Below are 21,127 nucleotides of genomic sequence, written 5' to 3'. Positions count from 1 at the left end.
AAGGGTTTCTTTGTAACACTCTTTCCTCCCCATTTACAGCTAATAAAACAGGGACAGAAGGAATTTCAAATCCAAGATGTCATTCCAGAGAACACCCCAGGGCCCCCCAAGCCGGACTCACTCTGCAGCCACTACTTGGGGGATGGGTTCGTCCAGGAGTTCCCAGCTGTGCAGGATCCAGTAGCAGAGCCAGGGGCGGCTGGCGTCCAGACACTGAGAAGAAGGACGAGGAGAAAACACACCCTTTATTCAGTCGCTCCAAGAGCCTGTGGACAAGGCTTTATCTGTCTCAGTCCCTAGGCTGAGCAAGGGGAGGAGGTACCCTTGCTCGGACAACAATCAGTAAATGAAGGATGTTTTGCTTTGTGGCCTTAACCAGGAGATGAAATGTCCCTCTGTGACAAAAGGATAATAGAAAACAAGCCTTGAACCCAACAGATCCCTTCCCTGCAGGTGGCCCAGCAAGTCTGAGTGAAAACTTACACACAGGGAAGTTAAATGCTGCTGTTTTCCCAGGAAACACATCATCTTCTTGAATTTACTCATTTACAGATTCAGCAAATACTTGGTATCTACTTGTATCGAGCATTATAGACATTGGGGCATGGTAATAATGGAAATTGGTTCTGCGTCTTGGGGTGCTCAGCAGGTAGACTATCGGAGTGACTATCTTGGAGAAAGAGGCTGTAGACACTAAGCCTAAGTTGCCCCATGTCTTTCTGGAACAAGGCAGACCTATGTACATGCACCTGTTAAGTGCTGCCGTGAGCAGAAAGAGCACTGAGGACCTGGAGGAGGAGGAGTGTGGATGGAGACTGGGCAAAGGCTTCTGAAGGTGATGTGTGGACAGACCTTGATCCTACTTCAAGTCAGACACAGTGCTGAGCACCCCACGTTGGACAGGGCAGGTGGTGGTGCCAGGCACCAGTTCTACTTAAAGTAAAGGAGGTCTAGGGAGACCAGTTTTTTTCCAGATTATAAAAAAAAGTAAATGTCAGAGTTGGGGTGTAGGCTGTGTTACTCAGGCTGCCTTTGAGACTTGGAAAACCCTTCCACAAAAAAAATCAAATACAGAACTCTGAAATAAAAGCCAATTAAAGGCAGAGCTTCCCTTTGTGTTGGTCACAGCCCTTCCTACCCCCACTACAGTTCTGGGGTTCTTCCATGAATCTCACGGCTCCCAGTACCGTGCTTTAAGATCCACTCTGTGTTTAGTGTCCTCTAGGATCCAAGTTCTGGTCCTCTGGCCGAGACAGACTGGATCAGCTTTACGGGGTCAAGGTATGGGGACGACAAGGTGACTGACTTGATCTAGATGTAAAGGGAGTCAGCAGAGAGCACGCTGTGGTCCAATGAGGGAGACCCCCAGCCCAGCTAGGCTGTCCCACCAGCTCTACAGACCAGCAAGGAGGGAGGGGACTTTATTCAGCCCTTTCATGAGCAGAGTCCCCGCTCTGAAGCAGCAGCTTGGTTCCTGCCAGAGCCATGTGACGTGACAGGTGCATCTGCACCAGGTGAAGACCGACGGCCTTTGTGCTCGGATAGGAGGATGCTCAGTGCTTGACAGGAAGTTCCCCGGCGACATTTTTACCTCGTAGGCATCCGTCAGCTGTCGAAGGCCTCTTTTCAGATAATGGAAGTGCTTCTCCCTCTGCAAGATGAGCCTGGAAAGACAGAGAGTCTGTAAGCCCTTCCAATAGCTCACGCTTACACACACACACACACACACACACACACACACACACACACACACACCATTACTAAGTGGATAACTGGTGACTTCAGTACGCACAAAAGGCAACTACACCAGGGGAAAGAGGCACACGTCTGAGTTCTCTGAGTGCCTGCACACTGTCCTGGCAGATGTCCTGAGAGAAAACACTTTGTGAAGGAGGTGACTGCCCTGCCCCGGGCATACGCTGCTAGGGACTGACATTTTACCCGGAAAGCTGCCCCAGGATCTAGGAACGGGTTCCACTGGGACTGCCCGTGCTGTAAGGAATCTAACTCAGAACCTCGCCGCTTCTCTGACTTGGGAGGCTGCAGCCACTTCAGTCATTTCTTCCAGGACCACTTGTCGGAGATCTGTACTTTGTCCCCTGCCCACCCCTTGGATGACCATCTGTTACTCCTGCCCCAAAATTCCACCTCCCACGTGCTGACTGACCCACAGCCCTGGCCAGAGGACGCTTTTTGTGTGCCACAGCCAGTCACGCCCGTGGCACTGGGGTCAGCAGTACTGGCTTGAGGATGGAATGTGCTGCCCAGGGCCACCTGCAAGGGCAAAGAGAGAGGCGGGACTTCTTGCTTAGAGCTGAAAAATGGCCTGGGTGGCTACGGAAGAAAGAAAAGGGAAAAGAATGTCAAGACGGTCACCGAGCCTGCTGACTATGGAAATAACGGGGGAGAGAACCATTCTCTTCTAGGTAGTCAATTCAACAATTGTTTCTAGAACTCCCACTGTTCTATGCTCAGAATACGATCACTGATGTGGTCTCCACCTCAGAAAAATCTTCCAATGCAGGAATAGAAATGCTGTTGAGAGAGAGAGAGAGAGAGAGAGAGAGAGAGAGAGAGAGAGAGAGAGAGAGAGAGAGAGAGGCGGAGGCATCCACCTGTCACAATCCTAGCGGTCAGGGAAAGAGGATGAGGACGACAAACCCAAAGCCAGCCTACAAAACAAGACCCTTCTCAGAAGAAAAAAAAATTTAATGGCATCAGGAGATGGTGGGGTCTTTGAGCATTAAGAAAGGTTATTCATTAAGTCACTGGGAGGGATTGTTGGCGCCTTTCACAAACGAGGAGTCAGCTGTAAGAAGGTGAGGCTACTCCTCACTGCCTCTTCCCAGGCACCCACTTGCCTTCTGCTTTCTGTCCTGAGCTGAAACAGAGCAAAGGTCCTCACAGAAGCCAATCAGATGCTGCCATGCTTTTCAGCTCCCAGCTCCGGAATCATTAACTCCCGGTGTGGTGGCACACACCTCTGATCCTGCCTCAGGAGGCAGAGGCAGGCCAATCTCTATGAGTTCCAGGCCAGCCTACTCTACAGAGCAAGTTCCAGGCCAGTCAGGGATACAAAGTAAGACTGTCTCAAAACAAAGGAAAACAAAAATTCTCATGAAAACAAAGCCGAGCATAGGAGCCCATGCCCATAAACCCAGTACTCAGAAAACAGAGGCAAGAGGCTTGCTATTAGTTCAAACCTAGCCCAGTCCACATGGTGAGTTCCAGGCCATCCTGAGAATTTGTCTCTAAAACAAAACAAAACCTAAGAGCAAATGGGAGCCACTGAAATACAATAAGGATGACCCTGAAAACATGCTTAGCAAAAGACACCACTTAGAAAATACTGCATATCATATGATTCTATTTATATGAAATGTCCACAAAGGAAAAACCCTTAGAGACGGAACTGGTTGCCTCGAGTTCAGGCAGATGAAGGGGCTGAGCATGAAGACTACGGGTATTCTCTCAAGGGGCAATAAAATGTTCAAAAATTAACCATGATAATGGTTATACAGCTCTGTGAATACATTAAAACCAATGAATTTACTTTTGAACTCGGTGAGTTATGTATGAGTTATATTTCGTTAAACATTATTTTTTCTAAAAAGAAACAAAGCTGGACATGGTGGTGTGTACCTATAATCCCAGCAATCCAGAGGCTAGTGCAAGAAAATGGCAAGGCCAAGGCCAGAGAGTTCCAGACTTCCTGGGCTATTAAACACTTGGTATGCAAGCCTAAGGACCTGAGTTCAACCCCTAAAAACAGCAGGAGGAGGGAGCCAACTCCACAGTCATCCTCTGACCTCCACACATGCCTACACACACCACACACACATATACAATAACAAGCGAGTAGACAGAATTTTAGAGGGAGCTACTGAAGTAGTTTAGGCAGCAGGAGACATGAACCTCCAATAACGAGGAATTCAACATCCTCAGAGACAGAAATGATGCGATGGGCGGATGTATGAAGGCAGCCAAATCTAGGGCTTTGAAACTGGGAGGAGCAGACAGGAGGAAACTATGTGGGGTGCCAGCCCCTGATTTCTCAGGATGGAAGAACCCAGGAGCTGAGGACTGGCTGCTGTGGTGAGGGCAGCAGAGAATCTATATGAGATGAATAAAGGGTTTGGAAGCCAAGAAGTATGAACATTTTAGTGAAGCCGGTCAGTAGACACTTCTAGGTGGTTTCTTGGTAATATTTTGGGGGGGGGGGGCCTCACTGTGTAGCCCAGTTGGCCTCAAACTCAAAATCCTTCTGCCTCAGCCCAAGGGCTTATGTTATGCGTGTGTGCTATCGTGCCTGGCTTCCTTGCTGACTATTTAGGAGAAAGCAGTGGGCTGAGGGGAAGAGAAGACTGAGCAGGAGGGAGGGAAAAGGGAGAGCAGGTTTTGGAAATAGCTGATATGTCCTGGCTCGGCCTGAGCAGGATGGAAACACGGGATAGCATGGGCTATGACAAGAACCAGGCAGACCAGCAGTGACCGGGAGCTAAGAAACCAAGACAGCTAAAGTCAAGCATGGCATTAGGACTACTAACGGACAGGTCTAACCTAAATAGTCTAGGTTGGCTTTGAACTGAAGATCTTCTGGCCTCAGCCTCCCAAGTGCTGGGGTTACATGCATGCTACACAAGCCAGGCTTTGGTTTTGTTTGTTTGGTTGATTGGTTGGTAGGTTGGTTTCATTTTTTTGAGACAAGGTTTCTCTGTATAGCCCTGGCTGTGCTGGAACTCACTCTGTAGACCAGGCTGGCCTAGAATTCAGAGACGCACATGCCTCTCTGCCTCCTGAGTGCTGGGATTAAAGGTGTGCGCCACCATGCATGGCATTTTTACCTAGCTGAGTTAAACAACTTAACAAATCCTTCAAATATACAGAAATGCAGCCCACTGAGCAAGCTCAACAAGTAAGAGAACTCGCCACCATGACCTGATGACCCGAGTTCAAGCCCTGGACCCCACATGGTGGGAGGACAAAACTGACTCCTGCCAATTGTCCTCTGACATCAAAGCACCCATAGCGCATGTCACACACACACACACACACACACACACACACACACACACACACACGTAAATAAATGTAAAAGAGGCCAGATGGTGGTGGCTCACGCCTTTAATCCCAGCACTTGGGAAGCAGAGGCAGGCGGATCTCTGTGAGTTCGAGGCCAGCCTGGTCTACAGAGTGAGTTCCAGGGCAGCTGGGACTGTTACACATAGAAACTCTGTCTCTGAAAAATTAGATAGATAGATAGATAGATAGATAGATAGATAGATAGATAGATAGATAGATAAACAGACAGTAGATAGATAGATAAACAGACAGTAGATAGATAGATAGATAGATAGATAGATAGATAGATAGATAGATAGATAGATAGACAGATAGATGTGAAAGAGATGTTTTTCAAGTAGTGAAACCCTGGGAAGTCTTCTCCTTGTCTTTGGAACAATCTTTTTATGTGACAAAGGGGTGTGAGCGAGTGTTGCAGCTCTGGGGGAAAGGTATCTGACTGCTCAGGGAAGTCAGGTGACACCTGGAGCTGTGCTAGGACAGCTCTGGCGGCTGGAGCTGCAATGGGACAGCCCAGCTCTGGAGGCAAAGGTGTCCTGACTGCTCGGGGGAGTCAGGCGATACCTGGAGTTGGGGTGCGGTGGGGGATGGTCTCCCCGAAGGGTATAGCAATCCTGCTCCTCTCCTGGAGAGCCGCTACAGCTGAGCTTTGCTCAGTCCCCACTTAAGGGGGCTTCCCAGCAGAGCTCTGCTTCTCTGGCCTAGGATGTTGCTTCTTCTGTTCCACTCTGCTTAAGGGGAAACCCCTGCAGAAACGTAGCAATCTCTTCCGACTCCAGTGAAGTTCTGTTCTGCACCAGCGAATAAAGATCTTCGCATCCAAGACTCTTTTGATAAAGAGATTTATCTGGGAAGGAGGAGTCCAGGAGAGTGGCTGCCTCTGCCAAGGTGGGAAAGAACAGCCAACAACTGACCAGGTGGGGCGGTTTACATACAATTTGTTTTTGTTTTTCGAGGCAGGGTTTCTCTGTGTAGCTTTGGTCCCTGTCCTGGAACTTGCTCTGTAGACCAGGCTGGCCTCGAACTCACAGACTGGCCTCTGCCTCCCGAGTGCTGAGATTAAAGGCTCGCCACCACCTCCTGGCTTATATAGGATTTCTTATAGGTGGAGTTTCTCCAGGGAAAGAGAAGATTTTCAGATCAGGGATTGGTTAGTTTTGTTGGTCAGGGGCAGAGATGGCCCTGATTTCAGAGCCAAACTGTGTTTCTTTCACTGGCCTTTCTTAGCTTTTTAGCTCTAATTCTAAGGCCAGGGCATATTTCTTTTACTGGCTCTGATTCTAGGCACAAAACGTGTTCTTCTGGCACTGGTTTCAGAGTCAGGGCATGTTTCTTTGGTTCTGGGTTCAAGAATAAAGGGTTTCTTTCTCTGGCTCGGGTCCCAGGTCTAGGCTGTGTTTCTTTCGATGGTTCTGGGCTCCAGGGTCAGAGTGAGTTTCTTTATCTAGCCCCTTTTCCCTACAAGGAGCTTTTGGGTCACTAAGAAATCAAAGAGCTATGAGGCTGAAGACTTTGGCCTCCAAGGGCAACACACTGGCTTGTTGAAGTGCTAAGTGAACTGCCTGAACCGGAACTGCTCAGGTACAGCTAGCTAATGGAAGGGAAACCCCCATTACTTCCCCCAATACTACTTCAAGTTGGTCCTAGAGAAAGAACCTGAGATAGCTCAAAGATAAGCCCCTCCCAAGAAGCTCCCATCTAACCTTGAGCCTCTCCACAGACAGCCAGACCCCAGGAGTCCCACTGAGAAGGGGGTGGTTGAGGTTGTCCAGCTGGGTCTGCCTGAAGAGAAACTTCAGCCACATAGGCTGGAGGTGGGGGGTGGGGGTGTCGGCGGTTGGGGAGGATGGGGGGTGGGGGGATGGTTAGGGATACAGAGAGAGATTATTTCCAGTGACCACCTCCCCAAGCCAACGTCTTCTTTCATTCTCATCTATTTAGTCATAAGCATATAAACAGTGCTAAGTGGAAGTGTCCAGTTTATTCTGGTAGATCAGAAACTACACTTCAAGGTTGCTGTTAGGAGCTAAAATGTGCCCTCCTCTCCCATCTCACAATTAATGTTTAAATCTTAACCCGCGATGTGACTGTGTTCAGAAATAAGACCTTTAAGAAAGAATTTAAGGTTACATGAGATCCTAAGGGTGGTGCCCTATCCAATAAAACAGGTGCTTTAGTAAGAGGAAGCTTTAGTAGGGCTGTAGCTCAGTGTGAAATGCTTGCCCAGCATGCACGAGGTACTGCTTTGACCCCATCCCTGAAGGGGCTGGGTGTGGAAAGAAGACACTAGGGAGCCTGAGCACAAACGAAAGGCCATGTGAGGACACGGCCAGGCAGCCACCTGCAAATCCTGGAGACAGGCCTTCCTTAGGAGAAACCAGGCCGGCTAGCGTCTTGACATTGGTCCAACCTCTTGAACTGTGAGATAAGTTGGGTTTCACGGCACCCAGTCCTCACTTGGTTACCATAGCCCAAGCTGACTCACACTCTTACCATTCTCCTTTTGTTCTCTATGTAGGAAGTTAAAAGCCAAAGCTCCTCCCACCCCCAAGAGTTCAGCCTCAAAGCCAAGCAGGTGGGAAAGAAAACAGAGGCTGGAGTGGGCGGACAGGCATGATGGAAGGGTTCAGAATATCAGTGGATAAGGGCACTCATGGAACAAGCAGAGGGAGATGGACGTGGTGGGAGGCTTTAAGGACACACCAGGGGGCCAGCTAGTGATACTGGTTATATTTCTGGGGTAAGCCCCCTCAGCTTCCTCTTCCTCCACCTCACCCCACAACCTCATTTAAGCTCTCTGCTTTCTGCAGCCTCAGGACTTTGAACATGTTGTCCCCTCTGTCTAGAACATTCTAGACACTTCTAAGTTAGCCGACTCATCTGATGGGTCTCAGCTTAACTGTCACGTTCTCTGAAAGATGACTGCGATCTGAGTTATATGTATGTGTCCTGGACTCTCAGGCATCCCAGTGGTAACCGGTGGTTGTATTCATCTCAAGAGACTGCCAGCCCGGCTGAAGTAGGACCAGGGCCCGTCTTCTTCAGGGCCACTTTCCAAGCCCTACAGAGTACCTGGCTCTGGAGGTTCTTCAAATATCAGTGCAGAATGAGTAGGGGGTAAAAATATGAAAGACTCCAAGAGAAGAAGGCAGAGTAAAATCGAAAAGGCACAGGTCCCCAAAGCTGGAGCACCCCCGAGAGTCCTACGGTCGACGGTGACCCGGAAGACACTGAGTGTAGAAAAGGCAGCAGTGGGAAGGAGCATGTCTCCCAGTCCCTCGGGACTTATACACAGGAGCAGCAGGCGACAGAGGCCAAATTCCTGGGGCTTCAGGGCCAGCTTCAGAACCACTGCGACACTCACTCTCCAGAGGGCCTCCAGGGCACTGCGAGCACTATTTCTACTACCAAGCAGGCTGCACTTCTGTCCTCAAGAAGACAATTTTAAACTGTGTGTGTGTGTGTGTGTGTGTGTGTGTGTGTGTGTGTGTGTGTCCATGCATGGGTGACACATTTTAGAGTTCACATTGAAGCAAAGCAGATGAACTGGAAAAGTACACGTTCGGGGCTGTGAGGGCCAAGTGGTTAGGGTGCTGGACTGGAGAAGTGTCCATTCATAAGGATGGAAGACGACTCGTGGAGAGAACTGGGGGTGTGGTTCACTGAACAGGACTCTGCACAGCCTGGGCTAGGCCCTGGGTTTGACCTCGATGACTAGGGAAAAAAAGTGAAGAGGAGCATGAGTGAAAATGAGGACGTAACTGCTCCTAGATGTGGTTGAGGAGAGGTTTTGGTGGTGGATGTGAGGGAACACACAGCCAGAGGCATCTGGAAGAGTCCAGACTGAAGATGGCCGGCAGACCAGAGAACAGACTGGGCCGGAGAGGGGGAGGGGGCAAGAGAGGAAGAAGAGAGAGACAAAAGAAGACCAAAGGGCAAAGAGAACCAAGAGAAGAGCCAAGGGAGTACGCAGCCAAACCGGCTGAGTTACAGAGATAGGAAGGAGAAGCGGGGGAGGGAGGGAAGGGGCTGCATGCGAAGCGCTGAAGGGAGCCAGGTCGATGGAGTAATAGACACTAACGATGCTGAGAGAGACGAGGCCAGAGTCTGCTCTTATGCTAACAGGCACCTCAGCTGGCCGTTTGCCCCAGGTTTCTTTGAGATCTAACAGAAAATAAGGACTTGCCCAAGAAAGCAGTTTGCAGGCTGGCATCACGGTGTACACCTACGATCCCAGCATCTGGGAGCTGGAGGAAGGAGGACTGAGTTCAAGGTCATGCTGAGTTCCTTACCTCTCTAAACAAGAGAACCCCTTTCAAAGACACAAAGCCAAAACCAAAACAAACAACAAGGCCCTCCAAAACAACAACAATAAAGAAAGCAGGATGCGGACGGACAAAAGTAGTTAAGGTCCAAAGGGCCAGCGAGACGGCTCAGCGGGTAAAGGAGCCCGCCAGAGAGCAGGACCCGAGTCCACGGGGTGAGGGGACAGGGCATTAATAGAGCCCCTAGTATGCAGAGAGGGTCCTAAATTCAACCCAGCACCATAAAAAGAAGAAAGAGAAGGGAGCTTCTCAGTACTGACTACCTCACTCCAGGACAAGTGCACACGTCACAGTCAGAGAGAGCCATACATCTTTTCTTTTTCTCTTACTTTTTTTTTCTTTTTTCCCCCTTTTTGAGACAAGGTCTCCTGTAATTCAGGTCAGTCTTGGTCTTGAACTGAGGAAAACTTTGAAGTCCTGGTCTTCCTGCCTTTACTCCCCACCTAGTGTTAGGATTACAGGATACACCCGACTCCTGACAGAAAAGTCATTTCTGGAAAGGGGATTAGCTGTAGAATGCAGCAGCATTTCGGCGTCCGCCTGGAACTTCAGCCGCATCTGTTTCCTGGCTCTGGTTCTAGCAGGCTGAATAATAAATGCCTGCCTAGGCATCACTGCAGGCATCCCTGGACCTGCGCACAGCCAGTGGTCCGGACAGGATGTCACATCTGATCAACATCACGACCTTAGAAATACAAACAGGCTAGATGTCACCTAGGTGTACTGGCAACATCTGGATACGCGTGGTGGAGAGCCACGGCCCATTCTCAAATCATACTGTCAGACTCTGTCTGAAATGTGGGGTTTGTCCTTTGGTTTGTTGTTATTTGGGAGTTGTTTTATTTTGTTTTGTGGTACAACTCTGGGTCTCATAATGCTAGACAAATATTCTACCATCTCACTAGACCTCCTCGCCAAGACTTAAACTTTGACTACTACAAAGTTAAAATTGTAATGCTAATTTAAGATTCTGATACATTTTTAGATTTATTCCTTGATGGGGGGTATTCTGGGTATTAAAAAATACCCAGAATGCCTGGTGAATTCTGGCAAGTACTTTACCACATTAACTCATGCCCCAGATTGACCCTTATACCCTAGCTCATTCTGTCCACATTGCTATTCCGATTGATATACTCAGCTATTTAGCCAAAATGTGTAACATCTTCCACATCAATTAACACACTAATTATCTTCCTTTAAGACACTCGCTTTGGCCAGTGGTGGTGGCTCACACCTTTAATCCCAGCACTTGGGAGGCAGAGGCAGGCGGATCTCTGTGAGTTCAAGGCCAGCCTGGGCTACAGAGCAAGTTCCAGGAAAGGCGCAAAGGTACACAGAGAAACCCTGTCTCGAAGGAAAAGAGAGAGGGGGGAGGCGGGAATAAAAATTAAAAAAAAAAAAAAAAAAAGAGGATAAAAATTGGAAGCTATAATTCCTTAAACAATCCCAGAAACCTGATATATTCTGTTTCTGGACAGTTCCAAGCCCAAGAAGAACACTGTTTTCCACCGACACCTGACCTAAGTTCTGTGAACTAGAGGTGGGGTCTCTCTTACTGTCCTCCCTCACCACTCCCCACAGGACCCTTCCAGACAGCAGCCCCTCAGCCTTCCTCATCCCATTAGAATGACAGAGTCCAAAGGATCTGTTTGGATGGGGAATGAAAAGGAGTGTCAGATGTCACAGGTCCCTTGCGTGGGAACACAGAGCCCAGGCAGGAGACAGTGACTCAGAGCTCAGGCAGGTGAGTCATCTGTGGGCACAACAGCTGACAGCAAAGCCTTCCTAAACAGTCACATCCTTCACCATCACCAAGTCCAACCACCTCTCGGGGAGAGAAGCTGGAGCAGGTTTGTGTGGAGGCAGCGGAAATCAACATCGAATCGTATTTCCCGAGCTGTTGACATGAATGTCATTTACTGAGCTCCAGCTTTGGCAGAAGGAATAGATCCTCTGATGGAGATCTCAGCTTTGGGTAATGCAGAGATGCAGCCTGGCAGGCTAGAGAAAGACTCTTCTAGCTAAGAGTCTGACCAGGTTCTCCATCTCGGGTCAGGGTCCTGCAACGGGCGCTTCTCACCTGGAGAGAACAGACAGGCCTCTGTAGAGAGATCAACCCTGTTTCTTGATGAAGCAGTCTCACAAGACTTATGTCCTTGGCCCAAGGACCATGCAGAACTCAGGAGACTGCCCATCCTGAACACTGAAGGGTTGTTGCTAGGCTGTCGGTGTGTGACGTCCATGTGAGGCCCTGGGTTCGAACCCCAGCATTGCAAGGCAAATGAGGGAAGGAGTTTCTACCTCTTGTGCCTCCTTAACTGTCTGAAGAAGTCAGCCGCTATGTCAAGCAAGCTGAGGTAGGACTTCCGGTCACACGGCATCTTAGCTACAGTGGACTACCTGGTGTCTCCACACTTAATTTGGATAGTGTCAAAGAGAACTATTCTGGGGGCTTGAGAGCTGGCTCCACAGTTAAGAGCACTTGCTGCTCTCCCAGAGGACCTGAGTTTGGTTCCCAGCACCACGTCAGGTGGCTCACAACCGCCTGAGCTCCACTTCCGATCATGTAGAGATTTAGTCCAGCTGGCGAGGGAAATGCCGCCATGATTGGCTAAGTGAAGGCAAAGAGGAAAAAGAGAAAAGGTTCCCTCAGGCCCCAAGCCCGACTCACAGCTTACCTTGGTACTAGGTGGTTAAACTTGTAAGAACTGAAGACCTCCTGGATCCGTTCTTCTACTTTGGCCTGATAAGGCAGCAGGACATGGAAGAGAGAAAACACGTAGATGAGACGCTATCGACTTTTCTTCCTATTGCCACAAATGTCTGAGTCTTAAGTTCTTGGAGCACATTTCTGTGCTGCATAGGCATTGAGGGTCTCGAGAGCATGACAGGTTTACTGACAAGCAGGAGGTAGAAACTGGAGAGGTCGTTTAGGGGCAGGGACCCCAAAAACAACAATTCCAGAAATGTCCTTGGTTTTTAAGGTTTTTTTTTTTTTTTTTTTTTTTTTTTGAGCTGAGGATCGAACCCAGGGCCTTGCGCTTGCTAGGCAAACGCTCTACCACCGAGCTAAATCCCCAACCCTGTCCTTGATTTTCTGGCCAGGAACGCCTGAATGGGGCCTCTGGTTTTCTTATCTCCTAAATGAACGCCTATCTGGAGGCTTGTCTTAGTTCAGGTTTCTATTGCTGTGATGAAACACCATGACCAAAAGCAACTTGGGGAGGAGAGGGTTGATTTCATCTGACAACTCTCAGGTCACACTCCATCACTGTGCGAAGCCAGGGCAGGAACCTGGAGGCAGGAACTGAAGCAGAGGCCACAGAGGAACACTGTTTACTGGCTTGCTTCCCAAGACTCGAGCAGCCTTTATTACGCAACTCAGGACCACCTGCCCAGGAATGGCGCTACCCCACCCCCGCCCTACCCCAAAGTGGGGTGGCTGGGCCAGCCCACATCAATCACTGCTCGAGAAAATGCTTAATCCCAGCACTTGGGAGGCAGAGGCAGGTGGATCTCTGAGTTCGAGGCCAGCCTGGGCTACAGACAGCCAGGACTATTACAGAGAAACCCTGTCTCGAAAAACCAAAAAACAAAAAGAGAATAAAAATAAATAAATGAATGAATGAATGAAAAAGGAAAAGCCCTACAGACTTGCCGATAGGCAATCTGAATGGAGGCATCTTCTCAGTTGGGGGTTCCTCTTCCCAGATAACTCTAGCTTACGTCAGCTGACAAATGACTGGCCAGACCATGAGGGTGGGGAGGAAACTCCATTCCACACAGCAATCCTTCCTGGTGAACAGAACCGGCTCTCTAGACTGTCGTGGTGAAAATGGGGTTTACTTACTCCCTAACTTCAGCCCATTCCTCAGTGATTTTAAGGTTACCTATTCAGAGGTGAGAACGTCAGAGCAGTCCTGATCAGGGCTCTATGGAGGCCCATTAAAGGCAAGCTGTTTCCTCCGGGTCAAAAGAATACAATCCACCTCTGGCCTTGGGTTAAGATCTAACATTCCAAACTACCCTGAAACATAAGAGCGAACCCAGCTGGACCTGTCAATCACCAGATGGAGACCATCCCTAAGGAGGGCTGATTCACCTTAAGCCATGCTAACAATATGGAAGAAATACTTATCCCTTTAAGGAGCTAAGGTGCCTTCCCTTCTTCCCCAGATCCTCACTCTCAATAGTTTCTTACGGAACTACGCCAGAGGGCTCTGCTTAGGTCTTCCTATTTTTCCAAATTACTCTAAAAAGCACATCGTGTCCGTGTGCCCCCCACCCCCACCCCAGACAGGGTTTCTCTGTGTAGCCCTGGCTGTTCTGGAACTTGCTCTATAGACCAGGCTGGCCTCAAATTCAGAGATCCACCTGCCTCTGCCTCCCAGTGCTGGAATTAGAGACGTGTGCCACCACCACCCGGCCAACATACCTCCTTGTTGAACTTTTTCTTTTCTTTGGATAACTGCAAAGCTTAGACACGCTTTCCTAGACAGCTGGGACTCTCACACTCTTCTGATGAAGGCCCCACCCTGCCTCCTGCCATGTCAGATCTGCACTGCTTTGCCTGAATGCCTAACAAAAGGCGTGGATCTCTCTTTCTCCCTCCATTTCCCTCCTCTGGACAGCTGCTCAGATCCACAGCTTTGCCTGCCCTGCAATATTTATTTCTTTTAAACTCTAATGAAATTGTCCTCGGGTTTTTCCCTGAGGCTGATCTTTTTTTTTTTTTTTTTTAAACTTTTTACTGATTCTTTGTGAATTTCATATCATGCACCCAAACCCACTCATCTCCCTGTCCCTCTATATCTGCCCTCTGCCCTTGCAACCTCACCCCCAAAAGAAAACAAAAAATAAATACGATAAAAAAAATGCATTAAAAAAACAAAACCAAAAAACAGTCTTGCTGTGGAAGCTGCAGTGTGTCACAGTGTGTCACAGTGTGTCGCAGTGTGTCGCTCAGTCTGCCCTTCTGCCCAAACAGCTTTACTTCCAAGTGTTCATTGCAATGAGTCACTGGACTAGTTCAAGGCCTCTGGCTTCTTCTACACTATGGATGCTGGGCCCTCACTGGGACTCCTCTTGGATGTCCTGTTGCTGCCCTGTGTCATGGAGATCCTGCAGCTTTGGGTCTGCAGGACCAGCTTTCCTACCTATAGTAGTTGGCTAGGGGCAGGGCCAGCTCTCCCACCCTCACACCATCAGGGACAGCTCTCCTGTATCCACACCACCAGGGCCACCTCTCCAGCACTGCCCTGGGGGCAGGGCCAGCTCTCCCACCCTCACATCCTCAGGACAGCTCTCCCTCACCCAGGCCACTAGGGCCAGTTCTACTGCATTGCCCAAACGAGGTGCAGGGCCTGCTCTCCTGCATCCACACCTCCAGGACCAGCTAGCTCTCCTGCATCCACACTTCCAGGACCAGCCAGCTCTCCTGCATCCACACTTCCAGGACCAGCTAGCTCTCCTGCATCCACACTTCCAGGACCAGCTCTCCTGCATCCACACTTCCAGGACCAGCTAGCTCTCCTGTATCCACATTTCCAGGATCAGCTAGCTCTCCTGTATCCACACTTCCAGGACCAGCTCTTCCATGCTGCCCAGGCAGGATTAGGGGAGACAAGGACACACCAGCTCTCCCATCTGCTGAGGCCATTCCTAAATTCTTTTATTAATAAGACTAAAAACTCCAAAAAGGGATTTCAATTTCTAGTAACAGGTTGCACCCTAGATGGAGCTTCCCAAAAAATTCCAGTAAAATTAAGATGAGAGGAGAGGAAGAAAGATGGATAGAGATTACCCTGTTTATACCCTGTTTATAAAAACACACTGGTGTGGAACAAGTTTCTCCAGTAAGTCAATCCATGATCTCCAAATGGTAACAGTGGCCACCTCGTCCCACGTGGCCCTTTGACTTCCCCTCCTTAAATGATCAAGTTGTTAACTGCTAATATTTCTTTTGATTTCCAGACTAGAGTTGTTAACTGCTAATTTTTCTTTTGATTTCCAGACTAGAGTAACTGGAGACCTTCAGGTAACAGCAAATGTGTACCGCCCCTCCTTACTGTTAAGTCTGTGTACCAACTACACAAAGCATGCAGACTGCTGGGAAGTTTAAATTGCAGAAAAGCAGTGTGTTTTTTAATCATCCTAAAGAATGATAGGATCTAGCCTTAGGAGATCGGGCGGACTGTAATGTACTGGCCAGAAAAAAATACGACTCACGCTGTAGGTGAAGAAGATGAGGAAGGCCCTGCCCAGCCCTTAACCTTGTTCACTGTCATCCCCCACCCCTTCTTTCTCTCTAAGAGCCCATTTGCAGTCCCGAGTTCTCTAAGACGGTCCTCCTCTTTGGGGTGCTTGAATGAACCCATTTCCTTCCTATCAACTCTTGACTAAATACCAGCCTCTGAGTGGTGAGAAACCGTCTTGGATCTAGTACCAAAACTAACGGCAGTTTGGGTGCTCATCTCCCCAGTACCAGTCACTCGGAGAACAATGGAAGGCAGATACCGAGGGACTAGGAGGTAGACAGACTCCCAGGTAGGCAGGCAACAGGGAGATGGATGTCCATGACTAGGTAATAAAGAGGGTGAACTCCCAAGACAGCTTGCTTCTTCATCCTCTAGACCTGAGACAAAAGCCTGCAGTGTAAAACAAAGGCCTGTGGGCTTCTTCTCCTGCCAGCAGGTCCCTTGCTAATGGCTGACTCAACAAGTCCAAAGCCAAATCAGGCCAAGTTTACACAACAGCTGTAGCCAGTCCACAACCCTGTCTTTCTTCAAACTGACCAACCCTAAGTGTCAGAGGATGACCTTTCAAAGGCTGAAAAGCTCCCAGCCCTCAAGAAGTGATGTCTGCTTTGCAGAAGGTCTCCCCTCTGTGTGCCTGCTGTGTGTGTTTCTTCACCCCCAATAAAAACCTGTCTTCAACGGCTGGTTCTGCCTGCTCCTATTTGCTCTATCCGAGACTTCTCTACTGATACCTGTCAGTGCTAGAGATCTTCCCTGCCTTTTAATTCTTGTAACTGGCAGAGAAAATGAACCAGATCATGATCCCTACATGGTAACTGTGCCTTTTGCTTGAGTAGGGTACCTGGAGCTGCCTCTATATGCATAAGGATTGTTTTGAGCCTATGGTATTGCCTTTAAGGTATTGCAGATTCAGGAGAAGCTCTGTAAATAAGAAGAGGATAGACATCCTTCTGTAAGAGAAATTCTTATCTATGCAGAAAATATCCATTTGTAAGACGGTTACCCTCCGGGCTGGAGAGATGGCTCAGCAGTTAAGAGCACTACCTGTTCTTCCAGAGGATTCGGGTTCAATTCCCAGAACCCACATGGCAGCTCCCAACTGTCTATAACTCCAGTTCCAGATACCCAACACCCTCATATAGATATACATGCAGGCAAAACACCAATGCACATAAATAAAATTAAAAAAAAAAAAAGAAGAATGTTACCCTCAATACCAAAAAGAAAAAAAGAACTAAATCACAAAAAAGCTCCAGTACATGGAAAAGACACCTATGTAAATCTACACAAACCTTCCTTTGTTTCCTTTTCCTGGTCACCTTTACACACACACACACACACACACACACACACACACACACACACACACACTGTCCTTTGTGGTTAGTGAAAGGTATTATATAAGCTTATATTCTCAACCATTTCTCCCCAAGTATCTATCTTCATGAATACATATTAACAAATTTATTTTCTTTTGTGATACAGATCGGGGTGGGGGGGTGGAGAAAAAATTTAAAGGCTAGAGGAAAAATTATTTTCCTTTCCCTACTTTTTTTTAAAGGGGAAGGTGTTTTGCCTGCATGTACGTCTATACAGCACTTGCACATCTTGTGCCCATGAAAGCCAGAAAAGGGCATCTGATCCCCTGGAACTGGAGTTATAGACAGTTGTGAGTCATCATGTGGATGCTAGGAATTGAACCTACGTCCTCTGAAAGAGCAAGTAATGCTCTTAAACACTGAGCCATCTCTCCACTCCCTTGTTTTGGTTTTTTCCTCTCCTCTTAAAATACATTTTTTCTCTTGTTTCTGTGCTGGGGATCAAACCCAGGGCCTGCACATGGCAGGCAGCACTCACCACCTAGCCACATTCCCAGCCTTGAAAGATTTATTCTCCCTGTTCTATAAAATTGTCAATCAAATACACAATTAACTCCTGCCAAAGATTGTATGGTATTGTCAGATTGAAGTTTAAATAAAATAAAACTATGAAAATCATCCAGCTAAAATGCCAAGGAATTAGAAAATCTGGTTCTGTCACATACATATCTCCAGTCTCACAAAAAAAAAAAAAAAAAAAAAAGAATCTAAGAAAATCAGGTCACCAAAGAAACCACAGGTAGATCTCTCTGCCTTCTTCCTCCCTCTTTTCTTTCTTTCTCACTCATTAGTTGAGTTTTATGTTTTAGATTTTGTTTTAGTCTGTGTGTGTGTGTGTGTGTGTGTGTGTGTGTGTGTGTGTGTGTGTGTGTGTGTAAAGAGGGTGTTGGGTTCCCTGAAGCTGGAATTACAGGCATTGTGAACTGACTGCAGAGGTGTTGGGAACTGAACTTGGGTCCTAAGAGCAGTATCAGGATCTCATGTAGCCCAGGCTGGTCTCGAACTCACTACATAGCTGGGGACAACCTTCAACTCCTGATCCTGCCTCCATCTCCCAGGTACTGGGACCACAAGTGTACACTACCACACCCAGCTTCCTCTGCATTCCTGCTCTTTATAGTGAGTTCTCCTTGAGGTTGTAAGATACACAATGATCTTGTTCCTAGGAAATGTTCCTCCTTTTTTGCAATGTAGAGGATGGACAGGGAACCTCAAGAATGCTAGGTATGTGTTCTATCACTCAGGTGTACAGCCCATGAGCTCTCCCTGGGAAACTTAAAAAACAAACAAACAAAAACATTATTTCTGAAACATCCATTGATGACAGAGTCTAGCTCCTTTGACAAATATGTAAAACTTACTTGCATTAATGAGGAGAGTGGTGATGTGACCATCTAAAAATGGCAGCCACCTAGAATTTATTTATATTTGGTTTTAGGATATGTTTTGGTATTTGTATTTGAACATGAGTTTGAGGGATGCTGTGGTTAAGAATTCTTAATACTGCAAGGAACAGACTGAAGTCAGCATCAAACATGACTTAGGAAAAACAGAATTGTCCCAGATTCCTTACACATCCATTCCAAATACTCGCCTTGGAATAACACAAAGCACCAGAGTAAATGGAACAGAGAGGGTGTTCCTGCTGTGCCGCCCTGGGCCGTCAACCAATGAGCTAGGGCAACGCACAGGTAGCACATGGGGGCAAGAACATTAAATCAGGGTTTGCCTATGGCGCACTGTTCTACACCTGAGATGACAAAGCTTCAGAGAAACAAAGCGAGCTGTGAGAAACACTAACAATCACAGTCTATTCAGGCCGATAATGTCCAAATGCTACCTGAAGCCCCATCCATCCTCTCCCTAAGACTCTGGCACTTGGCCGGCCGCCTGGGGAGAAACCGTCCAGTCAAGAACTGCTTCCACTCTCACTCGGGCAACATAAGCAGTCAAACACCAAACAGGAGAATGGAGGTACTCATGTCTACACTAAAGTACCTGACAGAAACATAGAGCTAGGCCATAATGCTCAGGGGAAAATAATAAAATATTCCCAACATACTGTCATTTACCTGTGGATTTCCTAACCACACCTTTTCATTTCAGTGCATCCAATAGCAGACTGATAGTGATCATTGAAGTTGTGAATGTTAATGGACACCTATGACAGGTCAGCGGTTATACAAATGAACCAATAATTCTTTGCCTCTTAAGTAGTTACATACTTTTGCCAGGAATAGTGGCATATGCCCATAATCTCAGCACCAGGGAGGCAAAGGGAGAAAGCAAAATAGTGAGCTCAATGCCAGCCTGGGCTACATAGCAAGACCCTGTCTCAAAACAAAACAAAAAAGGCTTTGTTAATCAAAATGCATGATTTTAAATACATCTGAAAAATGAATACATACAAAAACCCTAATGTAATATTTTTACATTTGTTTGACATATGGAGGTGGCCAAGCATGAGTTTGCTGTGGTATAAAGTACTTTAATATGGGGGCTGGAGAGATGGCTCAATGGTGAAGAGTGATGGATGCCCTTGCAGAGGACCCAGGTTCAGTTCCCAGCACCCACATGGTAGCTCACAACCATCTGTAACTCCAGTTCCAGGGGACCCAGTGCCTTTTCTGACCTCTGCAGACTCCTGCACATAAGCAGTGCCATACGTACACTCAGGTACACACACACACACACACACACACACACACACAATTATTTTTAAAAATATCTTAATACATATAAAATCAAAATACATAAATGATGCCCATTAAATACGCTCATTAGATTGTAGCTATAAGTTTTTTCCATGATACGCCTTTATGTACAATTAGTAAATATAAGATTTTTATTAAAATTGCATTACAATTAAAATACATGAGTATGTTTTTTGTCAAGGATCTTTATGTTTAATTTCCTTCTCACGACATGATAATAGAGTGCCAAGCCCGACAAGCAGTACATTCAAGATCCAGGCAGGTTTTTTTTTTTCCTTTGGACAGGGTCTCCTGATGACCCACTCCCTCTCTATCTGTGGATGACCTTCTGCTCTTCCTGCTTCCTCTCCCAACTGTTGGGATCACAGGCACACAGAACCACTCCCAGCTTAGGCAAGGACTGAAGCCAAGGCTTTGTGCACGCTAGGGAAACCCCAGCCCCATGATAAGCTTTCATATCACTCTAAATAACAGGTAAAGAGGACTATTACTAGATCTCACCAAGAAGAGAGGTGACCGATACCTTACTTTTAAAAGATGATTACATTATCAGAATATTCTGTTAAGTGTTCACAGAAAGTTCTTAACAGTTTTTTTTCTTTTTTTGTGAAAACCTAAAATATAAATTTAAGACACAATAAAGGAAGATTAATGGTGGCTCTACATGGAGATATTTTCCATGGTTTCTGGGTTTTGCTCCATTTGAAATCTATATAAACCGTATCATCTGAGATAAGCAGTCTGCTATTCTTGCTACTGGGATGGGAAAGATGTTACTCAACATTCATTCACTGCTCATAGATAATATATATTTTCTCAATAAATAATGTTAAGAGGTTAAGTATTTTAATATCCAATTTAATATATAAGTAATACGAATTACTAACATGATAACAAAAGGCAACATTAAATTTGGATTCTCTATAGTTCTTTACTCTTTAGACTCAAATATATACATATTTGAGCGCAAATCCTAATTAGTCTTATTATAAAAACCCAGAGTCAGATATTAGGGCGAAAGCTGAAAGATCAGAGAAGCAGAGCAGCAGCCACTAGGGACTTCATACCTCTACAAAATCTCAGACTGAATGGGGGAGATCCTGTCTCTAGGAATCGTCAAACTGAATGGGCCCCTAGATCCTGTCTCCACCCGCCTTATATTCCTGTCTCCACCTCGTGCTGGGATTAAAGGTGTGTGCCACCACTGCCTGGCCTCTATGGTTAACTAGCAGCTAGCTCTGCCCTCTGATCTCCAGTCAAGCTTTATTTGTCAGAACACAAACAAAATATCATACAATATATTTTTGTTGTTGTTTTCTTTTGTTATTTTTATTAGTACGAGAGTCTTGCCAGCATGTATGTCTGTA

The 21,127-nt window shown here is 47.1% G+C and overlaps 1 protein-coding gene across 3 annotated transcripts in view; it reads right to left on the bottom strand.

Annotated features, from left to right (window-relative positions):
• Fntb (farnesyltransferase, CAAX box, subunit beta) overlaps positions 1-21,127 on the bottom strand; it is a 101,724-nt gene that overhangs the window by 48,442 nt on the left and 32,155 nt on the right. For all 3 annotated transcript variants that reach the window (XM_076550908.1, XM_006973135.4, XM_076550907.1), the window contains exons 2-4: positions 12,089-12,153; positions 1,592-1,664; positions 122-213 (exon numbers count right to left, since the gene is read on the bottom strand). Coding sequence is in view for 1 of the 3 variants with exons in the window: in XM_006973135.4 (XP_006973197.1) it covers positions 122-213; positions 1,592-1,664; positions 12,089-12,153 (230 nt within the window). In the remaining 2 variants the exon portion in view is untranslated. The remainder of the gene's footprint in view (positions 1-121; positions 214-1,591; positions 1,665-12,088; positions 12,154-21,127) is intronic.

The sequence above is a fragment of the Peromyscus maniculatus genome, chromosome 14 (assembly GCF_049852395.1).
Source record: "Peromyscus maniculatus bairdii isolate BWxNUB_F1_BW_parent chromosome 14, HU_Pman_BW_mat_3.1, whole genome shotgun sequence".
NCBI lineage: Eukaryota > Metazoa > Chordata > Mammalia > Rodentia > Cricetidae > Peromyscus > Peromyscus maniculatus.
Note: the sequence above shows the minus strand (reverse complement) of the source record. Positions and strands in the feature narration are given on the sequence as shown.